At 38.7% G+C, this 27,240-nt stretch overlaps 1 protein-coding gene across 1 annotated transcript in view; it reads right to left on the bottom strand.

The window, feature by feature from the left end:
• adamts3 (ADAM metallopeptidase with thrombospondin type 1 motif, 3) overlaps positions 1 to 27,240 on the bottom strand; it is a 119,680-nt gene that overhangs the window by 60,343 nt on the left and 32,097 nt on the right. The window contains exons 5-6 of the mRNA XM_010736566.3: positions 9,763 to 9,956; positions 523 to 606 (exon numbers count right to left, since the gene is read on the bottom strand). Of these exons, the coding sequence (XP_010734868.1) occupies positions 523 to 606; positions 9,763 to 9,956 (278 nt within the window). The remainder of the gene's footprint in view (positions 1 to 522; positions 607 to 9,762; positions 9,957 to 27,240) is intronic.

Here is a 27,240-nt window from a genome sequence, read left to right as displayed (position 1 = left end):
CAAAAACTAATACAAGCTTCTAAAGAGATACTATGTCTCTTAATTCTCCTAACTGGTGCCAAAATGATGAACTGATTAAACTCTACTCTCAATAATTTTGCAAATTGACTAACCTCAGTCCAGCATGATTCTAATTCTAAAATGAGACATCTTTTGTTTTATACTTTTTGGGGTATTGGGCATGTAATTCATGGGAGAGAGCAAAGGTATGATATGCAGCAAAGGACCCAGGCTGGAGTTGAACCCAAGTCCTTGTGGAAAGGACTTTTAACCTTGATACATGGGGCACATGCCGTACCAGGAGAGCTATAGGGGCACCTCATGAATGTGTAGTTTTGACTCTTAAAGGTTAAGTGTGTAGGATTTAGTGTCATCTTACAGTAACGTTGCAGATTGCAACCAACCAATGCCATCCAAGCATGAAGGAGAAAAGCTATTTTAACTGCAGCTTCTCATTTCCCCTAATTTGTCTGCATTTCAACAACAACAGGCTAATCATTAGGACTGGACTGTTAAACTCACCTTGGCATACCCCAGCATGATCATTCTCACCAGGACAACGTTGATGTGGACTCCCAGAGACTCATCATGGTAAATCTCATTGACCTAAAAAAAACAAAAGAGTCTTTATCAGTCAGAGAACTATACATTTCCCACACAAATACCATTTTTTAAGGTATCTGCATCATTGTTGCCATTTTACACCCCCTATCGTATCAATTCTGGCCTTCTACTTACCTCTCATGAGTGGAAGAGAGAGAGAAATAAGCCATTCTTCACAAAGCACTCCATGAGTAACTATAATCACAAATCTGTCCAAGCGCTATTTTGTGGTTTTATGGGTGAGTCGGAGAATACAGCGAGAGAGGTGTTTTTGCATAATGTTCTTTGATCTAAATCTAAGTGTGCATCTAAACATTAGTGCCTGCAGCTTATGCACTCACGAGTAGTTATATTACACTGAGCACAGATGTATAGTTAGGTCTGTACTTACAGAAACTAGCTGTAAAGGAATCCTTTCTATTGTCTCTGAAATTTCTTCCATTTCCTCGCCATTAAAATATGGGCTTGGTCCTTTTTCAAAATCAAGGGTCTATAGAAATAGACAGAGGGTGTATGCCGTATAGACTGTAAAAGCCCCTTGAGGCAAATTTATGATTTGTGATATTCGTACATATATATAAAATTGTCCTGACTTATCTAGGTACAAGAAGAAGAAGAAGAAGATTTTTCATGATACAAAAAGTATCTTTGATATTAGAAGAGATGGCTTTGAAATGAAGAGATGGCAGAGAGAAAATATATAGACAAGAGAGGAACAGAAAGAGCATGACAAAAGCAATTTTAGTATTCAGACCATAGTATTTCATGTTCCCTGCAGTCTCTAAAGTAATGCAAAGAGAATTAGGTAACTCAGGGAGCCTTGCCAGGGAATAGCTCTCTCCAGGTAGCCTGACCTATGCTTTCCATCGGCTTAAAATCAGAGAGCTTTTTTTCCAAGCACACAAGCTCCAGCTGTGGCCCCATTTTAGCAGTCATCACACCTTAACACCAACACTATTATCTCTCGCAGACCTGTTGTGTGTTTTTAATCAGCCAGAAGGATCAAATTTCCCCTTTAGGGATCAGCATCACTGACTGTATCTGCAGGTATCTGGGACATATTAAAATGATGGATTTTCTGTTAAATTATTTTCCATGTGCAAGGTCACTTATCTACTTGAAGATATAAGGTACATGAGCCTGTCTCTTAATATTCACATGGATAGACGTTAGACAAACCTGATATCATTTTAGTGGATGAGTACACGATGATAAAATTAGACGAGGCTTAAATAGATATGGGTGATGTTCAAGGGATAGTTTAATACTGTGGGAAATAACGTTTTGCTTTCCAAGAGTTGAGATTAGAAGTTCAATACCAAAGCATTCAACTCCATTAAAACCACAAAATGTCATTTTACATTTCTGTAAATGAGCTTTAGGTAGAGGTACTTTTGAACTGGATACAGCTTCATGCTAAGCTAAGCTAATCACTCTCAGAAAAAAACCCCAAAACAAAAAAAAAAAAAAAACAACAACCAACAAACCGTTCATTTAATAAAGAACTAATAATACTAATAATACATTTTATTTAAAAGCACTTTACAAGGTACTTAAAGACACTTTACATAAAAAGAACAAAGAACTGTTGTTTTGGCACTAACTGATTGACCGTACAGTAAGTGCCAATCGAATCAGTGAACAAATCGACATCTTGACCAGCTCTCTGACACTGTAAATGAGAAGACCTCATTAGCAGGGAACATTTGAACTGAAGCGACAGGCAGCATCACAGTGGGTCTCATTTTCTTTGGTCCAGTGATTTCTCACTCAGATTGTCCACCTCATTGCACAATATGCTTGTGTTCCCCACACAAGATAGAGGAGGTGGAAAATATGCTAAATTGTTTTTGCCTTATTGAAGCTACTGTGCTCTACACTGCAAGCCCTACCCTTCAAGGCAGGCTAAAATTGCAGCATATGTTTTTCCAATACACTGATCTGCTTGCTTTCGAAGGTTGTGTCACAACCAACTGTTTTACAGCTTACTCCACACATTTACAGTACGAATCACTGTTCAGCCTCACGTTTTATCACATAACTTCTCAATAGCTTGTGATGGCCATAATCCATCTCTTTGCAGGGACACGGGGGACTGATGGGGTCACCGATCAATACCACTAACTTGATTACCTCCTCAGCGGAGATGTCCAACTCAAATTTTACTTTCCTGAGTACAATCTGTTCAGGAACAATAGCACTTTTTCTGTTGTCCTCTCAACTGCCGGAACTTTTGTATTAAATAAAGTTTTTTTTTTTTTCCTTGGGCAATCTTAAGAGATGCATTAATGTTCTGAGATGATGACATTAATGTAATAGTGCACACAAATTGGTGTTTCATCGTAGCTGAATTGGCATTTTGAGGTTTGTCTCCTGCTGTCTTTCTTGCCCATACAATGCACAGAAGTCACACAGGGGATTTGGTCACGTGATGCTAGTGGTGTAACCTCACTGCCAGCTGTGATTTTTTTTTTTTTTCATTTTCAAACTTATCATATACAGCCTCAACCAATCAAGTGATATCTAATGAGCCAATTTATGAGATAACTTTGTGGTCCTCACACCTAACAAAAAAAAAAAAAAATATATATGTATATATCTTCTATCTTTTATGTTTTTTATTAAATTCAAGTTGTAAGCATGTACAACTGCACACTGTACACTGCAAACTTGCAGCTGTTTTTTAATGGTTTGGTGTTTTTTTAGATGACAGTATTCTTCCAACTGTGGCAACATGACATCACACCAATCCATGAGGCTACATCCTTAAAGAAATGGTATTCTCACTCTGGTGTTGAAGATCATGATGGACTACACAGAGCCCTGGCATTAACCCCATCCAACACCTTTGCGATGACCTGGAGCTTCCAACTGTGAGACAGGTATTATCCCCTGACATCAGTCCTGGACCTCCTTAATGATCATGTGGCTCAATGGGGCAATGGGAGCTGCACCCCTGCAGCCAGATTAGAGTATCTGGAAGAGAAACAATTATGTCTATGCTTTTGAAATTAGATTTTTTTGAAAATTACACGTGGGCGTAGATACTTTTAGCTATGATTGGGAAAGGACACTGTGCTCTGCTTACCTGTTGTGATAAGTATAGGTAGATGGCACTCAGGTTTACAGTAACTAGCATGCAAAACTGTCTCCTGCATTTTCTACTTGATGCTAAAGCAATCCAAAAAAACATCTGTGCAATAAATATTTTGTGATGCTTGCAATGCTTAGTTAATGGGGACACTGTCATAGGTGTTGAATTAACTCTCACAGTGTAGCACTGGACTGCGTTATGGTGAACAAAACAAGTGAAAAATACCTTTCACTACATATAGAATCAAACACAAAAAACTGGGGACTCAGTATTTAATATGTACATGTTGCTGCAGTACCAATATGTCACCAATAGAGGTCCATAAAAGTTATGCATTCCTTTATGTCCCATTTAAAGGAATCATTAGTGAAAATGGAACCACTGCCTCCAGCTTCTCTTCGTCACATAGGTAGTTTATTTTCTTATCTTTATTTTTTTCTTTTTGATTTGGATCATTTGACACAATGTACACAATTTGTAACTTATTCTACTGATTCTGAAAACAGAAATTCTGATTATCATCTTGACAAAATGCCTCAAACTCTGAATTGTCTCTGTTATGTTAGGTGAGCACATTGTAAAGGACATAACTTTTTTATTGAAGCCCTTTTAATGGCGAACGAGTCGATGTGTAATGGCTTCCTTCCGACACTTTCAAGAGTAATGTGAAGCAAATATGAACCCTTATTGATCTGAGACAGCCTGAAAGGAAAAGAAAAACACAGGGAAGCAGTTTTATTCCCCTTGTGTCTCTTTTTATGTGTACACCAAAGATAAAGACAAAAGCATCCAAAACTCAAATAGAAGAAAATAAATACAGCGGACAGGTTCTCTGACAGGTGCTTGGATCCCTTGTCGAGTTGTTTGACTCCCCCTGGCAGTGGTGATAAGTATGAAAGGCTGTGCTGCATTCGCTAATGGAGTCTCATTAATGACAAAGGATGTGACAATAAAGACTGACTGAGGACTAAAAGTAAGTTTGTGTGTCTGTGTCCGTGTGTAAGATTTCCTGAAACCTACATTGGTTGGTGACAGTTGACAACATGTGCAGAAACACACATGCAAACACACTCACATACACCTACACCTACACACACACACACACACACACACACAGACACACACACACAAATACATATAAGCTCATTGTATGTTCCAATCAGTTGTTCTCTGGAGGATGGTGAGGAGTGTTGGCTCTGATGAGCAGGAGAAAACCAGACATATTTACATAAAAGCAAAGGGGGGGAGAAAAGGGAGAAGAGATTAGAGAAGCTAAGGTAAGAGAAGAGAAGGGAAAATAAAAAAAGGATTGGAGATGAGAAGATTGAAGGATAGAAGGACAGAGGGAAGAAAATAAGAACAAATGAAAGGAAAAGGGAGGGTGAGAAGAGGAGAGAAGGGGTGCATAGAAAAGGAGACAAGAGAGGAAATATGAGAGAGGAAAATGGGACATAAGTGGGACTAGAAGGGTAGAAAGAAAAAAAGGATGGAAGTGGAGAGGAGAGGAGATGAGAGGAGAAGAAAAGACAAGAAATTTAGGAGAGAAGAGGAAATGGTAGAAAAAATAGGAAGAGATGAGGGTGTACTGAAAGTGTAGCTGAGAGAACTGAGGCAGAGACAGAGATCTAGATTACCAGACATAGCTGGAACCAGACACTGTTGTCAATCATAGTAATCAGTGTTGAGAGGCCAAAGCATGAGCAGCCTCCAGTCAAAGCCAGCTGGGATCTCTACTAGAAAACACCATACATAACCTTATAATATCATCACTGCTGGCCATAGCAATGAAGTGATTGAGCGAGTGATTCAAGGCATGGCATCACATTTTTCTCATCCATCTTTTATGGGTGTAGTGTATATAAAAATAGCAAAGAGTGAGTTTAACTAATGGTCAGTTAGGAGCAATTTCAGCTACAGGTGAGTATTTATTTTATCAGATTGTGACAGTAGACCACACAGGACAGGAAACTAGAAGAGCGAATGAGAGATGGAGAATGACAAGCAACAATAGGTCCTCAGACAGACACAAACCGGGAATGTTGTGATTCATGGTGTGCACCTCAACCATAAGGAAAATTTGGTCTGTTTTTAAACTATAAAAAAAACAACTGATGTCAGGAAAAGAAAAGACAAAAGGTTAGGAGTAATAAAACTATAAATACTATTGGAAAATCTAAATGATGTCATAGAAAATCAAACCTTTGACATACTAAGAAAATTATGAAATGCTAAGTCAAAGTCAAAGTCATGGAATCAAAATTGAGAGAGCACAGAGAGCGAGAGAGAGAGAGAGAGAGAGAGAGAGAGAGAGAGAGAGAGAATTTAGCAAGAAGAGAAAAACATAACTTTTCATCTACTGTACAACTTAAACCTTCTCCCCAGTTACACTGTGTTTTCAATTATAAGATACTCAACTTAATAAGTCCAAATGTGGAAATTCTAAAATACAGAGTCATAAGGATAGCCCATTATATCAAACTTGAGATAAGAAGTCAACATTAATATAATAAGATACCAAGAGAACACTCTCTCAGCAGTCTCACAGTAACAGAGCAGAGAGAGTTAATTAAAGTATGGGAGCCCATTTTCGCCAGGAAAAGAATAGATGGAAATATATGGTTAATCACAATAGAGATAAAAAAAAAAGTCAAATTATTAATGAAAAATTAGTTAGAATTATGAGATACCAAATACATTTTTGGCACACCAAGAGAAATGGCAACTCAGTATTTTAAGATATGAAATCACATGAGATATTAAATATGATTAATTAGCCTTTAATTATAACTAATTAATTACAAAAATGTATTGTGTGTCTGTACATGCAATGTTGCGTACTGTACATCTTAGCAAGTCAAACTTATATAAGTTAAAAAGTATTTTATTTTTATATATTAACTATATTACACATTTCATATATTACTGTCAGTCAGATTTTGATGTATGTGAGGTAAGATGAGGATAAATAATCAAAATGTTTACACAAGTATTTTTCTTTTTTTACAGACTGTCAGACTCAAACTCTGGGAAACACATGACTGATGGGGCTCTGATTGGCTGCCATTCACAAACAAATTGCTGAAATCCTGCCTGTCAGTCCAGCTTGCAGCGTTTTTATCCAGAAAGCCTCAGTCCACCCAGCAGATGTGCCTCATATGAATAGTGGTGAAAGCCAGTCAGGATGTGGCTGTGGATGTTTTTCATTTGAGCTTTTAACTAAACTGCATTCAATTCAGAAACACAATACGCACATTGCAGGGCTGTTATGCTCAATAAAAACAAGGCCTGTGAGGGTTGTAATTGTAATTCAACAATACATATTGAAGCATGTCATCAAGAATAAGTTCGTAAGGGCAAGAGAAAAATAAGCCCTGTGTTTATAGGACACAATGAATACAAAAGGTAAAGGAATGCAGAAAACAGTGTAAACACAATTAGAACATAACAAAACATATGCATTTGAAAGGATTTTTTTTCGCAGCTCTGAAACACATTTTTTAAAATATTTCTTGGACAATGCCTTCATAGGAAATGTGTGACAAGCAATCGGGAATACAGCCAGTCCTTTCTGCAATCAACAGATAGCTCGTATACGAGGGTGATGCACTAGATATAACCCAGATAAAATCGATGGCAGCAGCATCCCATTCATAGCTGACTCATATATCTCCTGGTGATACATAAAAGCACCATTCCATCAAAAACCATAACATGCTTGTCAGCTATTAGCTTTGTTTCTTTGATTTCATCAGCTTTCTGCTTTCATGTTTCGAGACTAATTCTTCTCCCCCACAACATGTCATCGACGACACCAAACAACATTACCCGACGCCTATCAGAATTTGTGTCACACGCAATCATCTTCAACCCAGTCCAAATCCCTGGGGCGAAGCTTTGATCATCAGCAGACCTGTTGCTGAGGAACAGCACTACCGACTTCCACAGTGAAGCCAACCTCCACAGAGAGCATGAATACAATGCGGTGAAGGTATTCTGCCTGCTTCGATGTCTGCATCAAAATGTCTCATTAAAGGACCGCCTCACCATGTAGACAGCAAATGGTGGCACATCAGTCCAATTTCTTCCACCGGTAGTGAGGCTTTTCATTGTCATCCGTAATAAGTAAACACTACATTTCGGAACTGCTCCTGAGGCAAATAACTGTGGGAATCAATTGCCAAATGCCAATGTGGAATATCTTGTTTAAATGGCCCTGCTAAGTTGCAACTACATCCAAAACAGATTGTAGGTGTGATAATGTCTTCATGAGATTTGATGGTGTAATGCTATCTAAAGAGGCTGTATTGGTATCCTGGTGTAGACAGAAGTGCTATTTGTAAACTCATGCATGTCTATATTTAACTTGGATCTGTCGACATGACACTGAAACACAGCAGAGTACTCACGGGTGAGTAGCTGTTGTTAATGCTGACGACTCATGTATTCAGATCATGACCGGTTATGGTTAAGAGTCTGTGATTGTTATGGCAGATTAGAGGGTGGTGTAACCTCCTCTGTAGTGTTTTTGGCCTGGGGAAACAGAGCGGAGGTCTTACTAATACTGAGTCAGCTCTCAAAAGACAGGGAAAAAAAACAACAACTGGGAATTTAAAAAAAGTTTAGCTGCTGATTCATGTTGTAATATTCATCCAATATGACTGAGTGCTAAATTTGGATAGGTAGTTACCACTGAAAAGGATTGGAGTTTTCAACCAACCCAGTGAACTGAAGATATAAGTCCAATACTCACTTTCCTCATTGTCTTGTTCTGAACTCTATCTGGTCCTCAGAAGCTGCTGAATGCTCCCCTTCCTTCACCAACTAGTCACTAACTTTGTCTGCTTGCTGTTTTGTGCAGGGCAGGTAGGATACAGTGTGTTCACCATACCTGTTGGCTGTGGCTCGAAACAGGTGAGATGTCAGTCCTGATATATACTATAAGCCTAAAAGAGGCTTATAACAGAATATTATGGTGTAAGTGCGTGTGCTGTCGTGCTGGTATATTATCATGGGTGGTGTATTTGATATTATGCTAATAAAATGACTGCTGTTTAACCATGTTAAGAATATGAATATGAGTTAACTACTAAGCAATCGCACCAATAGATACCAAGTGTAAACCTAATGTGACATCACCCATTGATTTGTGAACAACCATTTTAAATTAGCATTATCGACTTATATTATTCTTTTTTGGATCCAGAAGTGACCGTATTTGGACCAGAACGTGGAACTGGTGGGTGACTCACTATGAGTCTGGCTGTATTTGCTTATGAAAAAAAAAATGGAAGTGTGTCCGGTCACAGACTTTCTTGTATTACAGCTAAACAATGGCTAAACATTTGGGGAGAGAAATAGGCAATGCAGTGACAGAATCTAGAAGAAGAATCTTGATTAATATTTGAAAGTTTCATCTGTAGTTTCAGTGTATTGTGATGGATGGATTCATTGAGAATACCACATCCTGAAGAATACCATTTTATCATCTATTTTACCCTAAATGGGACCATAATTTACAAAATGAACATCATGTGTTATGGAAGAAGACTTGAAATTAGCAATTGGGAGCACAAACACACAAGGAAACTGTTTACTGAGGTAATAAATCAAGTGAGAATTGGGTCATTTTAACATAAGGCTAAATACAATCAGAACTCTGTATTGCAGCCAACAGAGCTGCCCCCCTGCTGGTCAATAGAAAGAATGCAGATTTCAGATACTTCTATGTTGGCTTCACTTTACAAAGAAGCTCTCTTCACTCACGTACTGTAAATGGTAGACACTAATTTATCCTAAAATAAGGACAGTATTCCTCAGGAACACAAAGAGATTCTATTGCTTTACACAAGATAGTGGTGCAGATGCCAAACAGGAAGTGGTGTGAGGATTTTGGCTTGCTATATGTGGATTCCCACAGTGTTTATCCTAGCAAGCTTCTTCCATTAATATCAATACAGTCCTATTGTGCCTAATAAAACCACAGTTCATAGTATGGTTCTTAAAATCCCTGTGGAATTCAGTCCAGAAAGGAAGGAAAGCAGGAAAACATATAGGCAGTGACTTACAATATTCATGAGAGTGAGGAGGTAATTCTGCACATGCTCCTTGCCATGAAACCGAACCACAGAGTCATCAACACCCAGCAGGATTTCAATGTTGTAATCATCCTCTCCAGCATCACGGCGGCGACGGCGGTGGACTGTCTCATTGATCTGCTGGGCTACAGAGTCAAGAGTACCAGGTACATCCAGCTCTGGTTCTGTACAGGGATCAAGACAGGGGAAGATGCAAGTGTTAATGTAGATGTGTAAAAAACAGAATTTATGAAAGTTGCAAAACTTTTTAAATTCAGACTTATTTTTTACTGTTATTTTCCCAAATAATGCTAAATACATCAAATCATATTCGGTATGAGGCACATCAGAAACGACATGCAATTATCTGAATAATAATAATAATGAATAATAACAAGTCTCTGTCTGATAGAGTTGTTATCAAGCTGTCAGAGGGTTGATGTTAATGTGTGTGCTGTGTAGCTGCAGGTATTCAGATTACATAAATATTGTGTGCGTTGGAGGTTATAGGTAGGTCAGTTTTAGACTGCTGGTCGAACAAATAAAGCAATCTCATAATGGGCTTTGGGCCCTGGTAAAGTGTGACAGGCATGTCTACACTATTTTCTAATTTGATTACAAAAATCTAATTAGTATAACACAAAACAAAACAAAGTATCCATCCATCCATCCATCCATTATCAGTAACCACTTGTCCTGATTATGGTTGTCGTGGTGCTGGAGCCTATCCCAACCGACTTAGGGTGAGATACTCCGAGGACAAGTCACCAGATCATCACAAACCACATACAGACAAACAATCATTCACACCTACAGGCAATTTAGAGTCACCAGTTGAACTATGTCCATGACCACGTCTTTGGACTGTGGGAGGAAGCTAGAGTACCTGGAGAGAACATGCAAACTCCACACAAAAGTCACAGAGAATTGGATGTGGTTATACAACAGGAAAAACCAGAATTGACTTCAAAGCATGTTTGTCTTCACTCTATGAAAATGTGTGAATTATCTGACTTGACAGTCTTCGGTCCTCTCTGAACTTGCTGAATCAGACCATGAAATTGCTAATACTTCCCATTCTGACGAATAGCCTGCCAGTCCCCGTAATACTGCTTAGCTTTACACTCTGAAGGCTGAAGCCGTCTCTGTCAAACCTCTTGGGAAGCACTGCTGATATGAAATCCGTCACACTGCCCCATTGGTAATCCCGACAAGAGTAAATGACGCCCACTCTGAGAACTGAAGTGTCCACAGATATGCCTTATTTACAGTAAAGCGCTGGAGATGACATTTCCCACAATGACCAAAAAATCTTCAGCCTAGGGGAAAACAGCAGCCAAGGAGTTGCGAGGAGTTGCAGGTTTTAAATCTGATGGGGAGATCACACAGGGATGTGAATGAATAACCAGGGTGCCTTTAAGTCAGTCTCTTGAGTCAGAGTATTGCATTGATATTGTTATTATTCAAAGATCCATCTGCAAATGTACTCAATTAATTATTAGAGCAAAGAAAAAATTATTCAACAAAATGTTCCATGCTCCATGCTGTGACCTAAAGTGCACATGATGGTACATGTTTTGTATGCCACAGTTTGGTGCAAATAGTCCCCACTTTCAGAATTGCAATTTCTGTGTGTGTGTGCAATCGGCCCACTGGGGTCCTTCACACCAGCACCTTCATTCTGATGCTCAAACTGAATAGAAACTGAGATCCCGGGGGGATCAACTTCAGTTTAAATTCCATTTGGTAATGTCCATAAACCTTTGCCTGTAGTCTGCCAGCAAGACACTGCTGGCCTTGAACTAAAAATTGGGTTCGTGTAGGTTCACGCAGCCTATTTGCAAACAAACCAGGGTCGGTAAACAAAGGTCACATGGACTCACAAGCAGTTTGTGTATTAAAGACGTTTTGGTAAGTCCTCCTCCTGCCGTGTTAGAAAATTTGGCAGCACGGTGAGTCAAAACAAATCTCCTTCCAGTGGCTGTGAATTTAGCTGAACCTGATGGACGTGTCTGCACTCTCTACTGGAATTAACCCCCTGTGGTCCACGACGGATTATTCATTTGACCCAGCTAACATCATTCATGTTAGCTGGGTCAAATGAATAATCCGATGAACGTTTACTGTCCATTTAGTGAATAACCACTGAGAGTCATGTATTTGGTAATGACCCACAGTGCAGTGCTCCTGCAAAGAAAAGAAAGACAATCTCAGGCGTCTCAGTGCAGTTTTTTGTCACTTTCCCTGTCCCTGTTGAAATCAGACTGACCTCATATTCAGTGTGAAAGTATGAATGTCTGTACCAGAAGAAATAAAAAATAGCTCCTCCATGCCTTGTGAACTTCTCCTCAATAAATAAATTATTAAAGCAAAGAAGTTAAATGTTGTTTTTTTTTGTGTTGTATTTCATCCACATTGGGTTAAGATACTACCGCAGCAAATACTTGGAAATCTCAAGCCATAAATAAAAGTGCAGGCCATTTTTCATTTTTCCAGGGATGCTTAGGGCCACAGACAGGGCCAGTGATTGAGTGGAGAGGGAGCTAAAATAAATAGGAAGAAATGGCTGCCACCTCTGCCCTGGCCCGGCTCCGACAGTGTTGGGATTGTGGAGTGCATTCCTCCACTCCGCCGCTCCCGTCATGACACAGGCATTCTTGTGCTGCGGGCCAGCTCCCCCCTCCCCCCCCTGAGTAAACAGGCTTTCTGAGGTCCCTACTTCAAACGCACAGGACTTCCCCTCAGCAGCGCTCCTTAAGACCACTAGTGTGCTTCAGTCAAGAGACGAGCCCCCCTCTCCTCCTCCTCCGCCCTCACTCCCACCCCAGGCCCACAACCCAGTCCCATGGGAGCCCCACCATGCAGCCAGCAGCAGCCCAGAAGATGGGAGAGGCCCCCAGCCAGTGACTGCCCACACGTGGCACTGTGAGGCAAAGGTGGTAACAAGGCCAGCCAGAGCCACCGCAGGCTAAAAATGGCACAGAGGTAGGCGACAGGCAACTCGCCATCATCCTAGAGTGGAAATCTACTGTGTCTGCTGTGACGGCATTGATATCCACACTCCACTGTTCACAGAAACTAAAACTCCAACTTTGGGAAAAAGGACACATATATTGGCAGATGATATCTTGTGTAATGTAGAAACTGGGTGAAAAGTATTTAAATTTAAACACAAACAAATAGTACACCTCTGGTGATGCAAATCTACATTAAACATTTATAATCATAAATGTTACAATGATGACATCTTAATTTATGAAAAAATGTCCAAGTTTCCAGGGTATTAAAGCGACAAAAAGGAGCATTTTCACATTAAAATATGGACTGTAATCCTTTTATCTGTTTGTGCTATGAAGTGGAGCTGCAGGATTGGCCTACATACTATGCCTAGTGTATGAAATTATACGGAAATGCACATTGAAAATGGAGACAGTAATATGCATGAAATCGACTGTATGAGCTGAAAGTAATTTGTCATAACTAGTTTAGGATAAAACAAAGTAGGACAAATAGACCCAGCGAGGGAGTTGGAAATTTTTTTCTGCAATTGTTTTTCATTTGAAAAGTTGGAAAGGATGTCACTGATAGTTCATATTTGATGAGAAGCTTCACAATTGAAATTATTTTAAATGACTTGATCTCTGTACAATGACTGATGAGCAAATGGTGCTCTTTTAGGAGAGAGTTCAACAATCAGAAGAGACTGTTTGCATCTCAGTCAGAAAGGTTATGAGTGATATCAGACTCATGACCTGGAAACACTGAATCATCTCTGTCATGAACTCTAGAAAAACAATCAGATATACACTGTGCAAATACTCATACAGGGGGATTTTCTATTTTTTTTATCCATTCACATATGCAACAGCATAAGCAGGTGCAGGCCATGCAGCTCCGTTTTCACACATGGCTTCCCATGTAAACAGATAACTGATAATTGGATTACAGTGTGATCTAACCGACTGTGAAAAAGGCAGCAACATGGGTGCCAGGAGAGTGTTAGAGCTCTTTAAAGGAAGTGATCTCAAAGGAGTTTAGTGAATGAAGCAGGACACAAGACATCTCATCAAAACATTTCATAATCTGATGACAGGACAGATAGCTTAGGCCACAACAAATAATTAAATGTCTAGGCTAAAAGAACAGATGACATTGTAGATCAGTTGAAAGGTTGTTCTGATGTAATGAATCTTGTTTCCAACCGGTACACCTGTTGGAAACAGGTGATTCCCAACAGGACTCCCAAGGAACATTTCAAGGGTTGATTTGCAGAAACAGATTCTCTATTTTGATTCACTTTCCTAAATCATGTTTATGTCACAACCCTGCTGGCTACTCGATATAAATAAGAAAACAAAACAAAATGTTTCCTGTCAGTTTTTTTTGGAGGAGGTAGGGAAAATAAAGTTTATTTGTGCCAGGGTACAAGAATACTGTCAACATAAATATGATCCATGGTGCATAAAAAATCTCAAAACTTCAAAAGGTCAAACTCTAAAATTCTCGGAGTCAAAATTCAAAGTCAAGTCATAGGCAGTCACACATCCGCCAAAGCTGTGGCTGCCTGTGGTATACCGCAAGGTTCAATTTTAGGTCAGATTTTATTTTTCATTGATATGCTTCCATTAGGTCAGATCTTTCGTTGCCACAATATATCATTTTACTTCTACGCGGACGACATACAGATAACTGATGACCCAGGAAGCCTAGCTGCCTGGACGACATTAAATGTTGGATGGCTCAAAACTTTCTATTACTCGATGACTCCAAAACTGAGGTTTTACTGTTCTCCCCACCACATTCCTTCCTCCCTGTAGACAATACCCTTGGTCCACTTTTCACTAATATCAAGTCATCTGCCAGAAACCTAGGCATTCAGTTTGACTCTCACCTCACCTTTCAACCACGTTAATAAACGTGTCCAGGCCTGCTTTTTTCCAGTCAAACCCATGCTCCCACAATCCGACTTAGAAAGAATAATCCATACCTTAATTTTCTAAAAACCGGATTACTGTAATTCACTCCTTTCTGGCATAAAAAAAAAAAAAATCTCTCTTATGCCTCCAACTTGGTTTTAACAGACGTCACATCTCACCAATTTTAGCTTTACTCCACAGGATTCCTGTGCGTTTTACGAGTGATTTTAAGATTTTACTGATCACTTTTAAAACCTGCAAGGGTCTGGCCCTTAAATATATTGCAGACTTGTTAACCCCCTCGGGCGGGTCACTTTTGGTTGTTCCAGGGTGGAGGTTATCGTGCCTTTGATCAGGGCCCCTTGACTTTGGAACGACCGGCCCGAAGAGATAGATTTGTATCTATTCATTTCCTATGATAATTAATTGTCCTTTTATCATTTCTTTTATTTTCTTTGATTCTGTCAATTTGTCGGGGTCTACTGCTCTGTAAAGCACGTTGTAAAACTCTGTTTTTTTAAAGGTGCTATGCTTATTTTTTCCATATATTTCTTTATGTGAAACACCGAATGGTCTGACGCGTGTCCTCTACTAGTCTGTTTAAAAAAAGCAAGGTGTAACCAAAGCCATTAATGCCACAAATCTTCCTTGGTTGACATCTTATTTTACAGCAGCCTTAAAGAATTGCATGCTGTTCCTGCACAATTTCATTCTGTTTAGAGCTGGATATGGGTTTCATAAATATATGGGTCGGTGAATAATGAAGTCAGGTGCCCTAATTCAGTATGTGCACAAGACCACGAATTCCATCTTTACATCACATAGAAAAGAAAATTATCATAAAATGCTAGCTTTAGCAATTTGGTAGCGTAGTGATTGCAGCAGCAAGGTGTTCTGAAACTGCAGCTGATTTAGTGCTGGCAATGTACTTCTTGTCATGTAAGGGAATTTTCGACTCCCTAGGGCATATAAAACCTAGGATAATTGCACTGGATTTTATGACTGAGGCAATATTGTTGTAGCCTTTTTCTTCCCTCTGCCTCAATAGAGTTGAAAATGAGTGGTGACAGCAACAACAACAGAAGGCTAATTACCAGCAGCGCACCACAACAGGAGAAAAGATGCTGGCCGAGGCATTTCACATGGTGGAGACGCCATGCGGGTTTGTGGTTCTGTGTTCAAGTGTGGTGGAGATTTTAAAAGGTGCATTTATGTCTATGTGCATTCTCTGTGGCCCACCCGAAGCTTCTGAAACACTATTAACAGGCTCGCAGGGAGTTTTAGGCATAAAATTGAAGCCAACACTCCTGCTCCCACTGGGCCTTATATTAAAGCATTTCTAATGATTTCTAAGTCTTGGCTGCATTGCCTAAGAAAAAAAAAACTCACCCTTTCACTGCAAAAGTAAAAGGACCATTAGTGATAGAAATGTTCCTTAAAAAGTGTGTCTGAGATGCATTTGCCCACATTAACCATGAAGAATGCTGCAGCACATGCTGTATGAAAATGGGAATGATGAATAAAATGATTTTAACAAGTCACATGTTTATATTTAGATAGAATATGTACATTCTGTTTGACATCAAAGTGCCCAAAGTGTCAAACAGAGCATGTAAAATTACAGGAAAAAACACAAGAATGGAATATTGGGACTAACTTAACTTAACTCAATAGGCATAAATACAAACCAATCTCCATAAGCCCTCATGTTAAAATGTCCATAATAACTTTTAAAGATGATAATAAATCAATGTTGTGTCTTTAGCTTGTGCTGCTGCTCCTACTGTAAGAGACCAAAGAATCAATTAATACTACAACTCATGAAGACACTACAGGATTGTTAAGACTGTTCAAAGTAGTTATATGAGGCAAGCTAGTTTGATCGCATGCAGACTCTGAAAACAATTGTCATTTTTATATTCCAGAAATTCATATTTTAATAAAATGTACAATTATATTTCTATTTAACAGTGGGAAAAGAGAGGAAGGTCAGCAGGTCAGTGGGACACATTCGTTATCCACCAATGCAACACACCGGGGAGAGAAGCCATGAATCAGTCAGTAGCAATATTTTCCCATGCAACACATCAGAACATTATTATTATTAGTGACAGTATTATTGTTGTTACATTGCCTCAGGATCAATTCTGCATCAAACTAATGTTTGTATCTAAACCTCCAATGTGCAATATATAATCACCTTTAGTAAAACAAGAACCACATTGAAATTTAATGAGGTAGTGAAATTTGATTTTAATTTAACCACCTGCTGGAGGAATTAACATCAAAGTCAAAGCCATCTGCATGAGCTGCTCTATGATCAAAATCCTTGTAGTCATGAATTGAAATTCGAGTTAGCTTTGATATGAAATACAGTGCTTCTAAGAGCCATCTTTGCTGTGGAGGCTGTGGAAAATTATACTACCTAGATGCTCTCTTGGTGTGACCCCATGAACATGACAGTATCTCATTATTAGGAGTAATTTATTTAGTGATGCAAAAGTCTTTCATATTATACTTGCTCACAGTATAAGAAAATCTTTAATTTGTATTGGCTTGGACCAGAAATCTGTGTTTAATTCATCCAGTAAGGAGTGTTAATGTTAATGTGTTAATGATTTCCATATCAGGTCAATGAGCAACACTTGCTCATTAATGTCCGCATACTAGATCAATTCATATCACATTAATCTGACTATGGATTAACTGTTGCATTTCTAAACCAATTAACAAATCATAATTACAAGCAATAACAAGTGATTCATCTGGCTTTATTGAAAAATCATCTCTCAGCAGGATGCTAATGAAAGACAAGGAGTGCTGGGCTTTTTCTTTTTCATTTAGAATCTGTTGTCTTTGTATTCAATCTCAAATAAATGTCAATGTTTTAATGTATCAGTAAACTGTTTATGTAAATAAGAAGGGGGAGCCCAACTGCCAGATGAAAGGACTTCAAGTATATTCATTTTACAAAAATCAAGAACCCAGAACTACAACCCAAACAAAAATGAATTACAGGACATTGAATTTCTGATCAGATCCTGTATTCATTCTAATCTTGTATTTGTTTCTCACATTAGAGCAAAGCTTTAACAGCTGTTTATGCAACATTTAACACTGACACAGAGCTGAAAGTATTAGTCAATTCATCTATTATTCGATCAACAAAAAAAAGAAGAAGAAAAAAAGAAAGATTACATAATAAGGCAATGTTTTTAAATTTGGATTTGGACTATCACAGTCACACAAAACAAAAAAAGTACCAGGTTCTGTAATATCCCAAAATATTTAAATTAAATAATCAATATAACAATAAAAAAGAGCTTTCAGAACTTTTGGCATTATCTTAATGTTTAACATCTGAAAGAAAAAGAGCAAAGAAAAGAGGTAATGTTAATGTTATCTATACAGGCCATGATCAAAACACCAACTGGTTTAAATGTTTAAACTATGGAACTTTTTTTTTGGTTTGTTTTGCCCCAAAAGTGCCTGAGGAGTGTTTTCTTTTTTGTGACTTGTGTTTCTTCACTTGCACCTTAAGGTTCCTTGGACTGATTGAGCGCATGGCCTTGCATTAAAAACAGCTCTGAAAATGGCATCATATTTAAACCTTAGCTCACACCCTGCTTTTGGCAAGCTGCACTATTTTTTATCTATTTTTATGTAGGGGTTAAACAAATGAGAGAAAATGTGTTAAATAATTAGCCTTACACGTGTTTGATAGTCATGAAGTGTGTTTGGAATCGCGCACTACAATGTACTGCCTACTACTGCATACTGGCTTCTACAGTAAATGAATATTTAAATATGCCTGTACCAAATTGTTAACACTGAAGCAATGTCTCATCTGCATCACATGGCTGTATCGATCCTAATATTACCACTCTCTACTGTTAAGGAAGGAGAAAGATCTAAGGTACATTAAGATCAAACATGGACCAGGCAATGTTAGCAGCTACCGTCGGTATATCAAAAAGAGGCTGCTGAGCTGAGAAGGCAAAAGGGCCAAAAGGACAGAACAGTGTTGTGCAGGATTTGTCATTGGTACGTTATTGTATAAAGTTTACCTAAAGCAGCCCTGAACTAAAGAGAATGGATTCAATTCAGTAGATAGAAATGTGGCTAAAGTGTATGTGTTGTGTTGGCTGTATTAGTCTGTGGGGAACATTTTTGATTAATCATCAATGTTTGTAATACTGCAGATAATACAAATCTGCGCAGTCTCACCTCAGGTATTCCCAGAAGGGTTAGAATGAATTGAATTTAGAGATGAAATAGCATAGAAAATATGTATGGTCTGTCTTACAGTCTGCCATTAGGCAGTCTAAAAGATGCACTATCTTTACAGGCAGTTGAGTATGTGCAATAAGCTAAAGCTGCATCCTCAAATATTCTTGTCAATTTTAGTAAAAATCTGAGCATACATCTGCTTCCAGACTAAATGCCACGCTGTGCTAAACATAACCTGACTTGCACAAACATGGGAGTTTTATCAATCTCCTCATCTAGCTGCTGGTAGGAAATCAATTAAGTTGAAATATCTCTTTAACTTTAACTTGCTTACTGTTAACTGTTTAAAAAGTCTAAGTGCCTCTCTGTTGCAAACCGGCTTATCTGTTGTTGTGCTGTTGAGTTACAGAATATCGAACTTGTGTGGAGTGTGTCTGTGGGTGAGTTAAGAGAGCCAGAGAGAGAGAGAGTCTTAAAGCAGACAACGGTAGGCCTTGTTGGGGTCGGTCAGTTACAACATGCAGCAAAACTTAGGCTTCATTCATGGTAGGGTGCGAACTGCCTTTTCGGAAGAAATGCTCACTGTATTTCCTTTCAGGGAGTTCAATATATTTTGGTCACCTGCATCCGTTTTTTTTTTCTCTCTTTCTCTCAAAGAACAAACAACCCAATGTCATCGTCAAAAAGGTCAAGTGACAAACTGTTTCCACTCTCGCCCTGCCCAACACAACTGATAAAATACAGAAATTTAAGAACCTAAAATTTATACAGCTTATTATGTAATAATCCAAGAAAATCATCATCTAAATCCATCTAATTAGCATCAACAACATAACCTCATTTGCAGAGGTAAATATAGAAGAAAAACAGACCAAATGATTGATGACTAACAGGAAGTATAAAACTTGAGACTCTGTATGTGTTTTAATCTAATCACCACTACAGCTGGTTTCACTGATGATGGTGATTTCTCTTTTGAATTCATCCGCTGTGGCTGATGAGATAAATCTCCAGCCAGACCAACAGTGATGATCAATCTAGCAAATGACATTATAAAACTGATAATTGTGTTTTCTATTATGATGCTGGTTTAAAAAGCACATGGTGGCACAGATGGCTGTGTTTTATTTTAGCCCTAAGCAGTTCTGCAGTCTTCCTCTCTGGCTACATATAGACCTAAATACATCTAGCAATAAGATATGACAGCTTCTATATTGCCTGAGAAGCAACACCCAGGGTCAGAAGGCCACAAATAATGCACAGCTGCTCATAAATCTTTGATATTTTCATGGTATGATAACTGGTTTCATGGTATACCGTATTATACAATTGTTATCATTACCACATTGCTATATTTTCTAATACCATTGATACAGTACAAATATTTTGTTCTCATTAAATTACTCTAACACAGTAGAAATATACACGGGATGGTGACCAACAATCGTCAATTTTCTTTTCACGGTATACCACATTATCTGTGTGCTGCTGCAAACCTACATTTTAATATGTTATCCAGGTTATGACAGCTGGACAGGACATTGTTTGGAGAGTGTAAACTTCACTCATCTCCAGTGGAAATAATCTCTTAGATTAAATTTACAACAGATCTAAAGTGATGGATTGATCCCTTTTCAGGTGTCAGTAAAGAATCACGAAAACAGCGCAAAGGTAAATAAAAACATGAGTATACTAGACGTTAATAAAGTGGCTATAATGTAGATGAAAAGTGTAATTACAACAATAAAACAACAAAGCTGTGCTATTTCTACTTGCTAGTCAACAACCTAGCAGGGTACGGTAAAAGAGCTATGCAGTAACAGTAGAAATGAAAATATTATAAGGGCAGTATAACCCTATGATTCCACATACTGTAAACATTCAGGAATGCATCACTTGAGATTAAATCAAACAAAGAACACTTACAACAACAGCAACAACAACAACACTTAGTCACATAAATAAGTGCTGGGCGATTTATTTGATGTGCATGGTGTAATTTGCAGACATGTAGAGAGTTTATTGCAGATCTCAGACTCTTACACAATGCGAAAAGTCACGCAAAAGTGTTGCAATACTCGCTAAACGCACAAATCTCCTTTTGTACCCCACAACCAGCTGTAATCCCGTTTCTTCTCTGTGTTTTCTTGGATAAGTATTTCTCTGTGAAGGACACAGTGGATGTAGTATCACAACAAGCAGCAAGAATCTTAAGTATTTGGCTCTAGCAAAGCAGGCAGACTGGATGGAAAGAAGAAAGAGATGCTCGTGAACTCCTTCCAGCTGCCATGTGACTTTTGGAAAACAACTCGATGAATCACGGCGAGTCAGGAGAGAACACAACCAAGAGTTTTCTTGATTCAAAATATTGCTCAATGCTTCCAAGGTCTTTTCCACCCTGCTTTCAGATCCTTGGCTTGAGCCAGAGTCGCTAATTATCACCAGGTTTCAAATGGAAAGAAATCATCAGACCCATTCAGGGTTCATACTTATGAAGACCCAAGGCAATATGGTTATCTTCCCAATCCACTGATTCATCGTGCATATAAGGAGGGCAGAAATATCAGATGTAGTAGCATGATCAGTTTCATTAAAGAATGATGTACTGATGACACTGAAGAGGAAAGGCGTGTCGTCTGTTGTTGCATTCAGCATGTGTTTTATCTCTCGGTTTACACTGCATTGATTTTGAGCATTGAGAATCTGCAGAAGACTTCAAAGCTCCTGTGGTCGGCTTAACATCACACACACAGGCACAGACACACAGTCCTGAGGCTAGAGTATGCTGAGAGTTCCCACTCACCTCTGCCATTGCTAAAATTACTTCTGTTGACAACATATTAGAGGATCCATCCTCAGCAATGGTACAAAGCAAACACTTGATAACCTTTAATGTTTTCGAATTACCAAAGGTAAATTGCTTTCCCTATCGCCAAACACACTTTTCACCTCAGCATAGCGTAATTTGAAACACATGCCTCACGTCTCAACAATAGAAATCAGATGGTGATGTACCATTTTTTTAATGAATTTGTCATGCCCAATTATGTTTGAAGAGGGCAAGAAAAGTGCAGATGTGTTTTTTATGTTTCAAGGAGCAGGTACCTGCTCAAGTTGGTCAAATTGCAACGCCAGTGAGTGTGAAATAAGAAAAGCCATTAGTTTCTTCTGGGGATTCATTTGCTGTTATCACAAGATGTCCAAACACAAGCTATTCATTAAAGAAAGTTCAGTGCAGCAGACGCAGCAATGAATTAGTTCACACTCTCTTTTTGTTTTTGGTGGCAGAGTTGAGCTTTGTGCAGGAAATACATCAACCATTTGGGAAATAAGGAAAATATATTAGACCTCAGTATTTTCAAACACAAAATATTTATTAGCCCAACATGTGGTGGCATATCTTTGTGTTTCAACTCAAGATATCCAACATAGACAAAAATGAGCTGTTGCTGTGGAAGGGAGGCTGAAGTTCATTGGGGCATAAATAAACCAAAACAAACAGAAAACAGCTGGCAAGCGTCACAGAAATGGCTGCACACCAACAGCTGCAGCATAATATCAGCTCTCCACTGGCAGAGCTGGATTACCAGCAGCCTACATTTTCTGTGTAAGGAATATTCAAGGAGCTGAGGAATATGAACATGATTGAGTGGAGCACTGTCATGGGGTATGGTTTGGAAATGCATCTTTAAACGGGCTATTGTGGGTTTTCCTCAGTTGAATACACTTAAAGATAATCGGACAAAAGTCACTGGCTGTTTGCTGAGCTGGGCTACTGCATGAAGTTTTGGCAAGTCATAAAAATAACTGGAAATTGTGGATTTGTGATTAATTATGAAAATGGATGGTAAATAGCATTGGTCCACAATAACTTTGATGTTGTTCAAGATTTGTCATCCTGATGCCATTACCTGACGTTACGGCATGAACATGAACGTTACTGAAACAACCTGCCTCCTACTAATGACCACTGAACAGCTCCACCAGAGCAGTTGGAGGTGACATGTTTTGCTCAAAGGCAATTTAGAGAGAGAAGTGAATGCTTCACTTAAAGGTGAAGATAACAGCCAGTAGGCCAGAGGATGTTTCTTTTCTCCCTCTAACACAGACTCTTGGCAGACGTAAAATCCTGCTCAGGAAGATGAGTACAGCCTCCGTCTGCTTCACCTGAAAAACAGCATTTCATCTTTCAACGTCTAGTCGACATCTCTGGTTTGATGCAGACCCTCTGGAAGCTTTTGTGAAGCTTTTTTTCTGGAAATCAAAGGTATCCTGAGCCCGGAGAGGAGAAATTATTTTGCACACAGGGTGCAGTATCTAAATTAAAAGTGACGGTGAAAAAAGGACCAGGCGGTGTACGTTTAACCTGCACACAAAAGCTTAAGAGAGAGCTGAGCACACATGCACCTTGCAAAAACCTTTTCTTCCCGGTGAGGTTTGCTTAGCACACATGCTCGTGTTTAGCGGCGCCCTACTTTGCAATGCACACATTCATTGAGCAGCTTAAGTCATTCACTTGGCTCTGCCCAGGCTAACCACAATTCAAGAGAAGCCCTACTGCAGTATGTAAAGTAATTACCTGACCTTACCTCAAAATCAATTCCTTATCAGCTGCGACTGACCAGTGAGCCATGTGCTCTGCATATATTTTCTAACCTGCCTCCTGACTGCCCTGATATGTATGTCTCACAGGGGAAAACAGGAAGGTTTTTACATTTAATCACCACTAAACCACACTGAGATGTGTCACTGCTTCAGCTGTTCTTGTGAGCTGTCTGCTGCAATAGTGAATAGATTAATAATTACAGCAGTAAGCAGTTTGGCAGCGGTGAGAGCGTCTTACTCTAACTTGCCGTCTGTTGCCAATTACACTCATTGGGGCTTCAGTGTACTCACTCTCCCTCTCTGATATATCACATTTTCAAGCGGATTCTAGGAGGATTATACACTAAAGACTATTCTCTTTAGCTTTTTTTGTCTCTTCCTCCCCTGAATGTTTTTCATTCCTGCCAGCTCACCAAATTCCTCCACACTCAGCCAGCCCCCACTCTGCTTAACACATTTGTGTGACAAATATAAATCACTATTTTCCTTTACTGTAAGGATCTCTTTGTCTGTCTCTAAGTTTCTGGGTTTTTATTTTTCCTTCGTCTATCTCTCTGAGAGCTTTGCTTATATTTCTGAACTCCACTGGATGGTTAAAGTCATTGATGTGCCCTTGGACATGAGGTCTTTCACTAGTTTCTCACTCTATTTTCACTACTGTGTGAAAACAAAACCTAATATCCAAGTGCTGCAGAGGGTGAATCTCTCACCTGGGCGTCAGGCCAGATAACAGAAGATCAGATCTCAGGGGCACACTGAGGAGTTCAGACATTTGCTCTCACTGTAACTCATTTCCCTGGGATCACACACACACACACACACACACACACACACACACACACACATCTGTCAGCATGATGGTCTCTCTATGCGTGTATGGGAGTTTTAAAAATATACACATGAACATATATGTTATGTGATGGTACAGTGAATTTGTTTTCACATCTGACTATTAAGGGTTCTCCAGGTAGTATTTTAAACCTCTAATGATAATATATATCTTTATTATTCATTCGTCATTTATCAAGAAACAATGTCAAAACATTGCAGGTTCCAGTTTCTTTCCATTTTTTCATTGTTTTATGTCAGTGTAATGAAAACAAAATATCAATTTTCTGACTTTATGTCAGTGTAATGAAAACAAAATATCAATTTTCTGACTTTTTGATAAGAGCTAGCTTCCCCTTAAAATTAAGACTACATCACGCATAAACTTTCTTTCTATTGCAGCCCATCAAAAATCTTACTTGGTTGTGTAATTTGTGTAAGTACCAGCTGCCAGCTGGATGTATCCATTCATTCCACTCAGATAAGCAAGAGCCGGCAGTCCTAGAGGGCTGCATCTTTATGTTCACTGATCTTTGCCTTTGTTGATAACATACATCTTGCCCAACAAGATGTTTACACTCTGAAATGCTAAAAATATGTTTGAAGTCATTTAGAAACAATATCTCCATTACATTATTTGGCCACCAGAGAGCACTGACAAGTATATCTTTCATCTGCTGACTATCTTGGACACCACTTGATAACCAACTTTGCAGAATCGTTGTCAAAAATATCAGGTAATGTTATGTAATTATGTTAAATAAACAATAGTGGCAGATATATAGGTATTAGATTTATACAATAAAACATCCATATTAGTATTGGCCTCAGACATTTAGTATCAGTCAGGATATGTTTTTATTCTGAATGTGGTACGGGCATGTTTGTTTTGTGTTCTACTGTGCCAAATGTTCATTCCTATTCTAGAGACAGATTATTGTGTGTCAATTGCAAGTCAATGTTACATTTAACACATTCGTAATTTTGTATTGTTTTGTTTAAACAACTGAACCTTCTCTCTCCTCAAGCTTTCAGACAAATTGATCTATTACAATTTGCTTTTCAAACACATTAAGGTTGAGGAAATTGGAGGAAAGTGGATAAAATGGAGAAAAAACAACATGCGCCAGAAACCTGGATAAAAAGAGAACAGAAAGTGAAAAACCTTCCTTTATGCTTAATTTATGACATTCAGTCTTTTCACATGTGTGTGCACCCCAGAGACATTTTCTGTTTCACCTGGGAGGAGAATAGAAGGCGGTGGTGTGACACTGACCAGGCAGACATGTCAATTTATCACCACTACAATCAGTTCCATTCACTTTGTGATTCCAGGCACGTTTTCCATTTGTTTGTACCTGAGTCATTTTGGCTTCAGAAAACTTATTTGCTCACAGTGAACATGTCTACTCTTTTGTTTGCCTGTTCCTTTGAGCCCTGGGCGAAAAGCAGGAGCATTCATCCTGAGAGAAAGAGCGTTCACAGGTTGGAGATCTTTGATTTCTTTCAGGATGGATGCAGAACTCAGGTGTGATCTGTACCTACAGGTTTAGTGTTATCAGAATCATTACTTTACATTAGTCTGCCAGGTGATTTCATTTTTCATTTGATGTACAAACACTAATGCTCCATTGTGTAACTTTTCTACCATAAAATAACAGATTTTAAATCTTTTTAATGCTGCACTCATGTCCAATCAGCTGAATGGTGTCTGTCATTTAGACTCCTACGTCTGTGAGAAGTATGTAATACTTTTTGACACACACCACCAATTATTGTACTTATTTGGGTGAAACTGGATCATATTTTATCGAGAAACTGTCTCTTTTCCCTCTGATGTCCTCTGGCTGCTCCTTATCAAATTTCAGTGTTCCCTGATGGACTGTAAAATGCTGCAAACTATAACTGCTGTTAGGTAATGTTAGTTCAGTTTGTCAGCCTGGATGCCCGGACTGTGAGCTTGAACTCTTTGGAAATTATAGTGTTTGTACCACAGGCATTCTGGACCACTGGGAAAAGGAGGTTTTCAGGCCTACAGCCCCCTTCACAATCAAAAAATGTCTAACTTCAGAACTTGCCTTTTCTCTTTTGCCTCTATCGTAGCAATAAGTTTCTGAATTTTTACTGGGCAGATTCACACCAAAGCAAGAATGGGAGGTTGATTGAGCTTAGGTTTGATAAAACACACTGGAACATATTCAACTTTTCATTAAGTTGCTGTGATTGTTTAGTGTTGCTTTTTCTTAGCTGATCAAGTTATTGGCTTTAGGGATCTACTGCTGAAGATAAAGAATCTCTAGTGAGAAGGTTTTGTGGTAAATTCATTAACTTTCACTTAATTTATGATCTGTAAGAGCCCTTTTCAGATAAAAAATCTCTTCCATGAATCAAACTGTTGATCCAGTGGAGCTCTGTAAAGAAACAGTGTTCAGTGGATGATTACGAGCACCTTTCCATGTGTAATCCTCTCGCTTTTGTTTGCTTTCTTTGGCATCTCATATCACAGAAATTTGTTTTATAGGAAAACAGAAAATGCTCACGGCTGTTTTACTTTTAGGGGTGTGAGCAGAATCTAATTTCTATAAACTGAATTGTTAAAACTGAGAAATTAAGCAAAGACGTTGAGAGTTATTTCTTCAAAATCTTGTTCTACAAACAAAAGGATAACCTTTTGTTATAGGCAAGGCTGCAACAGGCACAATTCCCACAGTCCAGGTAACCTTAACAAGAGTTGAGAATGCTTCCTCACAATCATCTGAAATCTTTTACTAACTATACAATCTTGTAGACCCTTTCTTGTTTCAATATGACAAGGACCCTGTGTACAAAACCAAGTCCAGAAAGAAACTTTTTTGCAGTTTGGTGTGGAAAAACTTCACTGGCCTGCACG

The sequence above is a fragment of the Larimichthys crocea genome, chromosome III (assembly GCF_000972845.2).
Source record: "Larimichthys crocea isolate SSNF chromosome III, L_crocea_2.0, whole genome shotgun sequence".
Lineage (NCBI taxonomy): Eukaryota > Metazoa > Chordata > Actinopteri > Sciaenidae > Larimichthys > Larimichthys crocea.
Note: the sequence above shows the minus strand (reverse complement) of the source record. Positions and strands in the feature narration are given on the sequence as shown.